We start from the raw sequence: 11,594 nt of genomic DNA on the forward strand, positions 1-11,594 counted from the left end.
CCATGCCCGGCCTCTACTGCCCCTCCAGCTGGACGCCGCTACCCCTCACTGACTCCTGGGTCCGGGCCTGCGCCAACGGACCCTGCCTCAGCCTGCGGGCTCGGCTCACCTACCACAACCCGCAGCCGCAGCCAGTGGACGGTGAGGCCGGGCGCGGGCGCGGGGAGGTGGGAGTGGGTGCCGGGTGGGGTCCGATGCCGCCTCCTGCCCTCCCCTCCCTGCAGGCGTGTTCGTGTACCCGCTGGCGGAGGCCGAAGTAGTATCAGGCTTCGAGGCCGAGGCGGCCGGACGGCGCGTCTCCTTCCAGCTGCAGAGCCGGCGCCGTTTGCAGGCTGCCTGCTGCCGCGCGCTGGGCCCAGGGTTGGGGACCTCCACGCCCCGCCGCTGCGCGCAGGGTGAGTCCCGGGCGCCTGCAGCCCGAACTCCTGAACACCAGCGGAAGCTCAGGTTCCTGCCCTTGCTCAGTCTCCTGCCCCTCCCCCACCTTCATCCAGGCGCTTTTTTGTTGTTTTTTCATTCATTGATTCATCCCTTTATCCAACAGTCGTGGACTGGGCACCTGCTCTGGGAATGTGGCCCAGACCTGGGAGACAGACACAACAGGCGGCACAAAGCTGGCTGAGACACCACCCGTCCTTACTACCCAGGTGGCCATAGGCTCTCCAGGGTGTGGCAGAAGAAGCAGACCTGCCCCCAGCTGACCCCCACAGCCGCTCATCTTTTACATTACACACCTTCTCTGCCAGGGCGGTGTAAACCAGTCAGCTCCTAGATCAAGTGCAAACTTCTCTATCCAGTAGCCTAGGTTCTCATTCATTACATTCTGTTCCTCTTGCCGCGATCCTATACTAGGTACCACAGGCACTGGCCTTACTGACAAGTCCTTTTACACCTCACTGTTCTATCTTCCCATCTTCTAATGAGCACATTTGTACTTGTCCTTTAAGATCCACTCAGTCGTTACTCTTGAGGAAACCTGCCTTTACTTCACAAATAATTAATTGCACTCTTCCCTTCTCCCCCCAGTCTTCCTCCCTTCCTCCCACCTCATTACAGCACTTATTAGGGGGAGTAATTGTCACAGGCTTGCATGTCTTATCTCCCCCTTTGAAGAATTATCTCCTGAGTTTAGGAGTGGTTTTGGCCATCTCTGAGTCCCAGTATATCACACAGAACCTGGCATAAAGGGGCTCAGTGAGTTCTATGGGAGGAGATGGGAGTCCAGCTCTGGGCTAGGTTCTGTGGCTTGCGTGTCATTCTTTCCTTTGTTCATTCATATATTCATTTGACCCTGCCCATGGGATTCACCATCTAGATAAGAAGAGAGAATCCAGTGATGTTCAGAGTTGGCATATGCCCTGCAGATAGTTAAAGGCAAAAGTGAGTTCTGGGCTCAGGCCCCAGGAATGTTCCAGAAGGAAGAAGAGCCAGCATTTGACTGAAAGAAGGTTAGGGCTTGGTGGAGTGGAGAGTAGAGGCAATGGTATAAACAAAGGTTTGTAAGTAGGTTATACAGGGAATGGTGATACGATGCCTCAGGTTTGTAGTGATTTACAGTTTACAAAGCCCAGGCACTAGTATCACCTTATTCGAATCTGAGAGAGGTATGTAATGTACATTGTTCCTGTCCCCCTTTTATAGGTGATGAAAATGGTAGCAATGGCTACTTACTTGTATGTTGGGTCCTTTGCATACATTATCTCATTTATTCCTTACCACAGTCATCGAGAGATAGTTATTATGACCCCCATTTTATGGATGAAAACACCGAGGCTCCTAAGATGGTTGTTAGAGGACACAATTAGAAATCACAGACTGAGACTCCAAACCCAAATGCTGTACTCTCTCCACTGTATTAGGTCTCTTTTTCTTCACTTATTCAGCAAGTATTTCTCAAAAGGATGAATATTTATTATTGTGGGGAAGTGAAGTAAAGTAGGGCTATAAAGGTGGACGGGGGCAGACTGTGTAGGTGATATAAGCGCCCAGCAGCAGTGGTGACTACCCCTACAGTCCTCAAATGAACCTACCATCTAAATAAAACATGTGCTCAGCATGCAAATGCGGTTTATTTCCTCTAGTCTGATTCTAAGCAGATTGCTGTCTTTAAGCTCCTCTCAGGGAGGAAAAGTCTGGAATTATTTTAATGGGCATGAGGAGTCCCTGATGGTTCATTAGCAGGGGATTTGTGGGTCCTAGATGTAAGGAAAGTGTTGGTCCACAAGGGAGAGTCCTTTAGAAAGATGGAATCCAAAGGCTGAATGGGAAGGAGCAGGCAGGGCAAGAGAGGCAGATGGTATAGTTCCCCCAGGATCTTGAGAATGGATATCCTCCTTCTCATCAATCCTCCTTTAGCAGTGAGGTCATTGCTCCCTTGCATGATGATAGCTAGATCCCTCCATGCCCAAACTGCCTCTGCTATCACTGTTCATCTCACGTGTCCATCCTGCATCACTAACGCATTAACACAATCTCCTGTCGACTGTACAAAGTCCACTTTGCCCAGACTCCCTGACTCATTGCTGATCCCACCTCTATTTTCTCCCATTCCCTTCGCTTCCAGCCCCCTCTGATCCCTTTTCTCACTCATCATAGGTCATCTTGTCTTGGATCTGGCCCAGGCCCGGTCCACGTTGGTGCTGCCCACGGGCCTTATCGCTGCAGCTGGCACCATGACAGTGACCCTGTGCAGCAGCCGGGAGCTGCCCTCCAGGCCTGATGGGGTACTGCGTGTGGCTCTGCCCACTGTGCTCACCCCGCTGGCCCCACCAGGCCCACCAGGGCCCCCCAGGCCTCTGGGGCTCTGTGACGACAGGTTGGGCCTATGGTGATTCTCTTCGTCCCTCCCTCGGCTTCTCTGGGTCTAGTGCGGGTGAGGGGTCTCAGCACGATGCCCTGGGAGATGGATAGGGTGAAGAAGGGTGGGGGCAATCAGTCAGAGGGGCTAGGGGCCTTCATGGTGGCCCAGTGACCCTCCTCATGCTCCCTTCCAGCCCCACGAGCTGCTTCGGGGCAGGCAGCCCTGAGGAGGAAGGGCTGGCCTGGGAGGAGCCACCTGCCCCTCCAGACGTGTTTTCAGGCCCTGCCCGCTGTCCTGCCCCATATACTTTCTCCTTCGAGATGCTGGTGACTGGGCCATGCCTGCTGGCAGGTGGGTGCATCTGACCTGGCCTGACCCATCCATCCCCCTATAGCAGACTAGGAAATAAAGGTAGAGCATCCCCTGGCCATTCTACCCAACCTAGTTTTATTAATGTAGTTTATTTATATCCAACTCCACTCACCAATGGCAAGAGAGAGATTTACTATGGGACCAGTCTCAGTGCTGAAGTGGATCTTTTTTGTGCAAGAGATGGAGAAGAATGCTAATTGGCTGGTGTATAATCCTTTCACTAGCTGTGATCAGACCTGAGAACACATGTCCCAGCCCATGGAAATAGATTCTCCCTTGTCCATCAGACTCTATAGATCAGATTCCAAGAGCTGAACTGGACCAGCCATAGTCCCAGCCCACAGCAACTGTCATCAGAGAAGGAGATATCTGTGACCTTAACACTGGTTTGGGGTGAGATGGTCATCATTCCTCCTTGCCTTTCTGTCCCTCAGGCCTGGACAGCCCGTCTCATGCCCTGCGGGCAGATGCCCCCCCTCATGCCAGCTCTGCAGCCACCATCTGTGTCACACTGGCAGAGGGTCACCTATGTGACCGGCCCTTGGAGATCCTGCTATACCCCAGTGGTGAGAGACACGGACCCACAGTGGGCCAGCCCTGACCTCCTTAGGAATAACCTAAGCAGTTTTCAAGTATAAATTTTTGGGCCCCAGGTAGATGGACTGAATCATCTCAGTGAGGGTGGTGCAAGGAGGCCGGACCTGCAGGGTCCTCTTAAAACAAGAGGACTGGATAGTTGAGGAAGTCCACGGGCAGGGACTTCCCTGACAGAGTTATATCCCCTCTTCTCAGAGCCCCATCAACCACACTTGATACTGGAGGCTGGCAGCCTGAGTGCATCAGAATATGAGGCCCAGGTGAGGGCCCGCCGGGATTTCCAGAGGCTGCAGCGAAGGGACAGTGATGGGGACCGGCAGGTATGGCTTCTGGCCTTCACGATAACTGCACATATGCATGACGAGCAGGCAAGCAGTAGCACCTTGGGAAGGGTGGGGCCTCTTTTTGTCTCAGTCCAGCCCACTATGGGACACATGAGTATCATCACAGGAGGACCCACATAAGTCTCTCTAGGATATGTCTCAGAGGATGGAGACCACGTCTGACATAGGCATAGTTCAGCCACCTGCCTTTTCCCCTGACTTTATTCAGATCACTACAAAAAGGCACCGTCTCTAAGTGAATCAGATAGAAATAGGGCCAAGTCCCACTGCCTACCTTGGATAGATCTGCACTAAAACCTGGCCCAGTTTGATTTGGGGCTCCTGCGCTTAGGTGTGGTTCCTGCAGCGACGTTTCCATAAGGACATCTTGCTGAACCCTGTGCTGGTACTGAGTTTCTGCCCGGATCTGAGCTCCAGGCCTGGACACCTGGGCACAGCTACCAGGGAGCTTCTCTTTCTGTTGGATGGCAGCAGCGCAGCACACAAGGCTTGTGGGGATTGTGCAGCAGCCCTGGGTTTGGGTGGGGCAGCAGTCTGAGGTGGGCTGGAGGCAGGCTCTCAATGCTGGGAGTTGCCTTGTTGCTTAAAACATCAACTTTGGAAAAGAACCTGACAGAAACTCCTTAGAGATATATCCCTTAGAGAGTGATCCTTTCCCAACTGTCCTCCTCCCTGGCTCCAGTCTCTCTTTCTCTTATACAAATATTTGTCTCTTCTGGATTTGAAGAGCTTCTCTCCTGTACAGTCACATTGAGACCTGATCATAGAGACCCAGGTTTCACACATGCCTGCAGAGTCCCATATATAAATGTGTCTCACATACATTCAGAGGCTGCCTCACACTCCCAAGGTCCCACAGTCACACACTCAGGCCTCTCCTAGGTGACTTCATCCAGACCTCATTTTAATCATGGCCTGGAGAAGGCAAGCATTTTGGAGTTCCTTGTTCTCTGCCAGTGCCTGTAGGACCTGCCTCATGCTGCCCTCTCTGGCCTTCTCCAGGATGCCATTGTTTTGGCTGTGAAGTCCCTCCCAACTCAGACACTTGTCAACCTGGCCATGTTTGGGACTTCGGTGCAGCCACTCTTCCCAGAGAGCCGGTCTTGCAACGATGTGAGTGTGGTCCAAGGATTTGGGGCCCTTACAGAGATGTTTCAGGCCAACCCAGCCCAGCCTTGCCTTCTCCCTCCAGGACACTGTGCAGCTGATCTGTGAGAGCATTGAGACCCTGCAGGCTGGGAGTGGTCCCCCAGATATACTGGCTGCGCTGGACTGGGCCTTGGGGCAGCCCCAGCAGAAGGCCCATCCTCGCCAGCTGTTCCTGCTCACTGCTGCCTCGCCCATGGCTGTCACTACTCACCAAACCCTGGAGCTCATGAGGTGGCACAGAGGGGCAGCCAGGTATGGAGTGGGCAGAGCCAGGTGCCTAAGATTGATCCCTCTCCCCAAAAGGCTTCTGAAGGTCATAGCTGCTCCCCTTCCCTGTCAGGTGCTTCTCCTTTGGGCTGGGGCCTGATTGCCACCAGCTGCTCCAGGGTCTGTCTGCCCTCAGCAGAGGCCAGGCCTACTTCCTGAGGCCTGGAGAGAGGCTGCAGCCCATGGTGAGTTTGAGCCTGGATCCTGTTCTATATTTTTAGAAATCCTCCTAAATTATACATCAAATCTGAAATAGAACCTAGTCAGGCCATGGGGTCTCTTGGTACCCTCACTAGGACTTCTCCCTACTCTAAACCTTCCTCTCCTTGAGGAGATGCCAGCCAGGAGAAGAACTGTTGATACTGCTGTGGGATGCTGTGGAAGACGAAAGATATGCGGACACAGCATCTGACTATCCCCCAAATCTTACTCAGTTTTGTTTTGCGTCTGAGCCTTATCCTCATGAAGTCTTGATTCATCCATGTGGCAAAGCTCAGGCCAGGAGAAAGATCAAGCCCCCAGGACTAAGCTCTCAGTCCCCTTGCTTGCTTCTACCCCTATTACTTCTCCTGACCCCAGACTAACTCTGTTCTCCATCAGCCCAGAGTTAGACAAAGGGCAACTGGGGAAAGGTAGCCTGCCTGAACTGTCTGGATGTGACACTCCTTTCTGATTTCCTCCCTCTGGTCCCTCCCCACAGCTGGTGCAGGCTCTGCGGAAGGCACTGGAGCCTGCTTTGAGTGACATTTCTGTGGACTGGTTTGTGCCTGATGCCGTGGAGGCTCTCCTGACTCCCAGGGAAATCCCAGCACTCTACCCTGGGGACCAGCTGCTTGGTTACTGCTCACTCTTCAGGGTGGATGGCTTCCGGCCCCACCCTCCAGGGGTAGGCCTGGGCTAGGTGTGATAGATGGACCTGGGTGGCTGAAGTCCCTGCATCTCTTCAAATTCCTTATTCCCTTTCCTATCTCTCTCTCTGCCAAGCTCCCCTACTGTTCCCTAGGGTCCCAAAGAGATCACATTGGGATCTCCAAGGTAACTACATCTTGCCCCCCTCATGAGGTCTTCCACTGCCTTATAAAATGTTGCCCTTAGTTTTCACCAGAAGTCATTAAAACACATAGCCACCAAAAAACTCCAGCATTTGCTGTGAGGTTTATGTTAAAACTTGCTCATTACTTCAAACAGTGCCTTACAGAAAGCATCATTTGGGAGCTGGGATGTAGCTCAGTGATAGAGTGCTTGCCTAGCATGCATGAGGTCCTGGGTTTGATGCCCAGCACCACAAAAATAAAATAAAACCCACATCTAAACACTCAGTGACAGATGAGCTTAGTGTAGGTGCAATCTCAAATCCCAGCTCTGCCACTGGCTAGCCACTTGATTTGGGCAAGTCACTTAACTTCTTTGTGCCCATTTCGTCCTATGTAAATTAAGTTTTTCATAGGTACAATGCCCTTAGCATGATATTTAAAACATAATAGGAATGTGAGGAAAAGTAGGTTCTTTTTTTTTTTTTTTTTTTTTTACAAAAAAAACCCTCTTTCTTCAGAACTAAACATGCTTCCTCCTTTTTTGACTATGAGAGTTATATAATGGTTTTTGTTGTTGTACCAGAATTGAACCCTCAGGGGTACTTAACCACTGACCCACATCCCCAACCCTTTTTTATTTTTTTGAGACAGGGTTTGCTAAGTTGCTTAGGGCTTCACTAGGTTGCTGAAGCTTGCTCTGAACTTGAAATCTTTTTGTTTCAACCTCCCAAGTCACTGGAATTACAGGTGTGTGCTTGTATGCCCAACTACAGTTTGCTTTTTTGCCTGGCTGCCAGGAAGCTCAAGACAAACCTGAAGTTCAACTCCACAGCAGCTCTATTAATCCTTATGGTTAACATGTTTCCTTCTTCCTTAGTACTGGGTTTTTATTTCTTGCTGTGAACCATCTTTAAATCCCACTTGGAAAGAGGTAGTATATAGCTACAATCAATTTTTTTTCCTCAATGCTATTCTCCATAGGGCCAAGAGCCTGGCTGGCAGAGCTTGGGTGGTTCTGTGTTCCCATCCCCAGAGGAGGTACCATCTGTTGCCACCCCTGGCACTGAGCCCACTGGCACCTCAGAGCCACTGGAAACACGCACTGTGTCAGCAGAGCTATCCAGTCCATGGGCTGCTGGGGACTCGGATCAGAGTGAGTACTCTAGTGTATGTGTATGGCTGTGTAAGAGAGGACAATGGGAAAGGTCAGGGCTAGGGCTCATTCTCCTGCCTCCAGCAGGTACTGATGCTCTGACAGACCCAGTCACAGATCCTGGACCCAATCCGTCCAATGACACAGCCATATGGCGCCGCATCTTCCAGTCTTCATACATCCGGGAACAGTATGTGCTTACCCACTGCTCTGCCAGCCCTGAGCCAGGCCTGGGTTCCACAGGCAGCAGTGAGTCTCCTGGCTCCCAGGGCCCTGGCTCCCCGGAGGGCTATTTTCCCTTGGATCCTCCCTCTCAGCAGGGCTGCCGCAGCCTGGCCTGGGGAGAATCTACAGGCTCCCGTTCCTGCCCCCTGCCTGCACCACCACAGTCTCCATTCAAGGTGAGATCCAGCCCACATTCAACCATCATGTATCCAGCGTTTATTTACCACCTGTTGTGTGCCAGACATTATGCAATGTTTATCAAGTCTAGATAGATAAATGGCTAAATTTATAATGACGATACCATGCAATAATCAGTGATGAATATTGGGGCTCCAAATTAGGATGGCTAATTCTGTCAGAGGGAGTCAGGAAAGTAAAAGCCATGTCTGGAATAAGTAGAAGAAGTTAACTAGGCAAAGAAGGGGATATAAACAAAAACAGATAAACAACAACCTGAAGTGGGCAATAGGGAGTAGAGTGAGATGACAAGGGGCATGTAGCCCACCATGTATTTTTGAAGGCTGGGGATTCTGCAGCCCCTGACCAGTGGCCCCACATCTCTCTCATGCAGGCAGGAGCCCTGAGTGCTGAGGTGCTGGGCCGTAGGCATAGAGCAGCTCTGGCTGGCCGAAGTCTCTCATCTCCACCAGGCCAGGCAAACCCAGTCCCTTGCCGACCCCGGCAACCTTCTCTGGGTGCAGTACCAGATGTGCCAGGCCCTGAGTCAGGCCAACAGCTTGGGCAGGGCCTGGACGACTCAGGTAAGGGCTGGAAATGGAGCTGGGTTCTCTAATATCAAGGAGACTTGGGGAGGGCTGGGGATGTGGCTCAAGGGGTAGCGCGTTCGTCTGGCATGCGTGCGGCCCGAGTTCGATCCTCAGCACCACATACAAAGATGTTGTGTCCGCTGAAAAAACTAAAAAATAAATATTATAAAAAATAAATTTATATATATATAAAAAAAAGGAGGCTTGGGGACATGGAGCCCAAGACACTACACTGCCAATGTCCCTGCCATCTTTTCTCCCTAGGAAACCTGCTCTCCCCAGCCCCCATGGACTGGGACATGTTGATGGAACCACCCTTCTTGTTCACAGCTGTGCCCCCAAATAGGGAACCAACCCCTCCAGCAGTTCCAGTGCCTCCCCAGGCTCCACGTTGCCATGTGGTCATCCGGGGCCTGTATGGGGAGCAATCAATGTGCTGGGAGGTGGGTGTTGGGCTAGAGACACTGTGGGGACCTGGGGATGCCTCAAAGCCTCCATCAACTGCTGTAAGAGAAGCTGCTTGGGACCAAGCACTTCACCGACTGACAGCAGCCTCAGTGGTCCGAGACAATGAACAGCTAGCGCTCCGAGGAGCTGAGACCACAGCTGACCGGGGTGAGTTGCTAGTGGCCCAGTTGGAGCCTAAGGGCATGGGACAGAAAGCAGCAGAGGTATGTCTCTGTTAGATCACTCTTTTCCTCACTTTGCTCATAAAGGATTCAGGTGGCTTGAGATTAGAAATCAAGCAGGACAATGGGAAAAAATGAAAATAAAGGGAGCCAAGAATTAGGTTATATTAACAATGTATACCATGAAGTTGTATATCCATAAAAGCATGAGACTCAAGCCTGATAAGCTTCCTAGCTGCCAATACAGAGGAAAATATGATTTTGTAATAATTATCAGTGCCTGCAACACAGAAACAAATCTTTGTCATTCTGAAAATGACTATTACAATTAGTTAAAATTCTAGTTCCTTGATTGCACCAGCCACACTTGAAGTGCTTGGAAGTCACATGTGACGAGTGGCTACCATATTGGATAGTGCAGACAGAAAATTTCCATTCCCTCAGAAAAGTTCTTTTGGACACTGTGTAATGAGTGGAGGAAAGAGTACCCAGCAATGTTCCTTTGGTGGTGTCTAGACTGTTGAGTTTCTGGGTAGCTAGGGGTTTCTAGCTCTGCTTGTCATAGCTGGTTCTAGGCCTGAGAAGGGCACTTTACTACTCTGTTTAAAAGTAGACAGAGGGAGAAGATGTGGGGAACATGGTTTTTCTATGTAGCCCTCTGTAGAGGGTGGGAATTCAGCATGCTGCTCCTTGGATTCACAGGCCACGCCCGAAGGTCCTGGCTTCGAGCCCTTCAGACAAGCAAGGTCAGCTGTGCTCCCTCCTGTTTCACCTGCCCAGTAGCTGTGGATGCTACTACTAGGGAGGTCCTGCCCGGAGTCCTGCAGGTGCGGAGCTCAGGTAGGAGTCCTCCCTTGGTGATCTCTTAGGTACAGTTCTCACCTAACTACCTGTGCAGACAAACCTGACTCCTGTCTCCTATGCCCCTGCAGAATCGGCTGAACCCCCAGGCACTTACGTCTCTCAGGGCCATCTAGATGCAACTTCTCTGCCCACTTCAGCCCACCCTAAAGGTATAGCCCAAATGTGGGGAAAGGGTAGCTCAAGGCTGAGGGACTACCAGTTGACACTGGCTGGCCCCACCACAAAAATTCAGGGAGGCTCTCTGGTAGGCACCTGGGACCTGGACCAAAATGACAACTCCAAGTCAGCTTTGGGGGAGCCAACAACTCCCACTGGAGGTCCTCACCACCTGCCCTATCAGCCTTCCTCGAGGCTCAGTCTGAGCCGCCGACGGAGACTCTGTAGTCCCAAGGCTGGCCAGGCCAATGGAGGCAACAGTGGAGGCATCGACCACGACTACATGCCCTTGGTGAGGACTCGGGAGGTGGAGGGTACTGTCACCAGAGCTAGAGTGATGTCTCAGCTCACTTCTCCCCCCACCTCCTCTCTCCTCAGGTGCGGCTACAAGAAGCACCAGGCTCCTTCCGTCTGGATGCATCCTTCTGTGCTGCTGTGCATATTCCCCAGGAGCGCCTGTGTCGTGCTTCACCCTTTGCTGCGCACCGTGCCAGCCTCAGCCCCACCTCTGCCTCATCTCCCTGGGCACTTCTGGGCCCTAGTGTTGGCCAGGGTGACAGTGCCACAGCCTCTTGTAGCCCGTCCCCCAGCTCAGGCTCAGAGGGTCCAGGCCAGGCAGACAGTGGGCGGGGTTCAGATACTGAGGCTTCGGAAGGAGCAGAAGGGATAGGAGGCTCAGATCTTCGAGATCGCACCTGGGCCACAGCTGTGGCACTTGCGTGGCTGGAGCACCGCTGTGCGGCTGCCTTTAGTGAATGGGAACTGACAGCAGCCAAGGCAGATTGCTGGCTGCGGGCCCAGCACCTGCCTGATGGTCTTGACCTGGCCGCCCTCAAGGCTGCAGCCAGGGGACTCTTCCTGCTGCTACGCCACTGGGACCAGAACCTGCAGCTGCACCTGCTGTGCTACAGCCCAGCAAATGTGTGAGGGCAGCCCTCCACTGGGACTGGTGTCCCCAACATACTCAATTCACTGCCGCCCAGGCCGGCTGCTCGGTGCTGGGAAGAGGTAGGCTGGTGTCAGCCTGTCCTCCATTGCTTCTCATTCCCTCCCTAGAAATCCTCTTACCTTCACAAAAAGTGCCTGCCAGTGCTCTCTCCTTCTCCTCCCACCTTGTGCCCCTTCCTCTGTGTAGCACAGGGGAAGGAGAGAGAGCCACAGTCCCCAAATCCTATGCAATAAAGTGCCTCTTAGGACTGCCTGAGTAAGCTCTTTATCTGCTGGGTACATACCCCTC

General features: G+C 52.3%; 1 protein-coding gene across 6 annotated transcripts; it reads left to right on the forward strand.

Annotated features, from left to right (window-relative positions):
- Window positions 1–2: 2 nt before the first annotated feature.
- Vwa5b2 (von Willebrand factor A domain containing 5B2) lies at window positions 3–11,558 on the forward strand. Of its 6 annotated transcripts, none has more exons than XM_078043793.1 (19): window positions 3–141; window positions 225–395; window positions 2,596–2,827; window positions 2,994–3,151; window positions 3,607–3,738; window positions 3,965–4,089; window positions 4,445–4,600; window positions 5,116–5,226; window positions 5,306–5,514; window positions 5,603–5,714; window positions 6,230–6,415; window positions 7,545–7,716; window positions 7,801–8,117; window positions 8,513–8,702; window positions 8,973–9,323; window positions 10,040–10,177; window positions 10,270–10,350; window positions 10,450–10,649; window positions 10,736–11,558. In XM_078043793.1, exons 1-19 carry the CDS (start codon window positions 3–5, stop codon window positions 11,282–11,284), a joined length of 3,729 nt encoding a protein of 1,242 aa, XP_077899919.1. In that variant the 3' UTR covers window positions 11,285–11,558. The 6 variants fall into 6 exon arrangements, with proteins under 6 accessions (XP_077899919.1, XP_040126125.2, XP_040126126.2 ...); XM_040270191.2 differs by having other exon boundaries at window positions 7,804–8,117; XM_040270192.2 differs by having other exon boundaries at window positions 2,596–2,815.
- Window positions 11,559–11,594: the final 36 nt, after the last annotated feature.

Source organism: Ictidomys tridecemlineatus, chromosome 3 (genome assembly GCF_052094955.1).
Source record: "Ictidomys tridecemlineatus isolate mIctTri1 chromosome 3, mIctTri1.hap1, whole genome shotgun sequence".
NCBI classification, from domain to species: Eukaryota; Metazoa; Chordata; class Mammalia; order Rodentia; family Sciuridae; genus Ictidomys; species Ictidomys tridecemlineatus.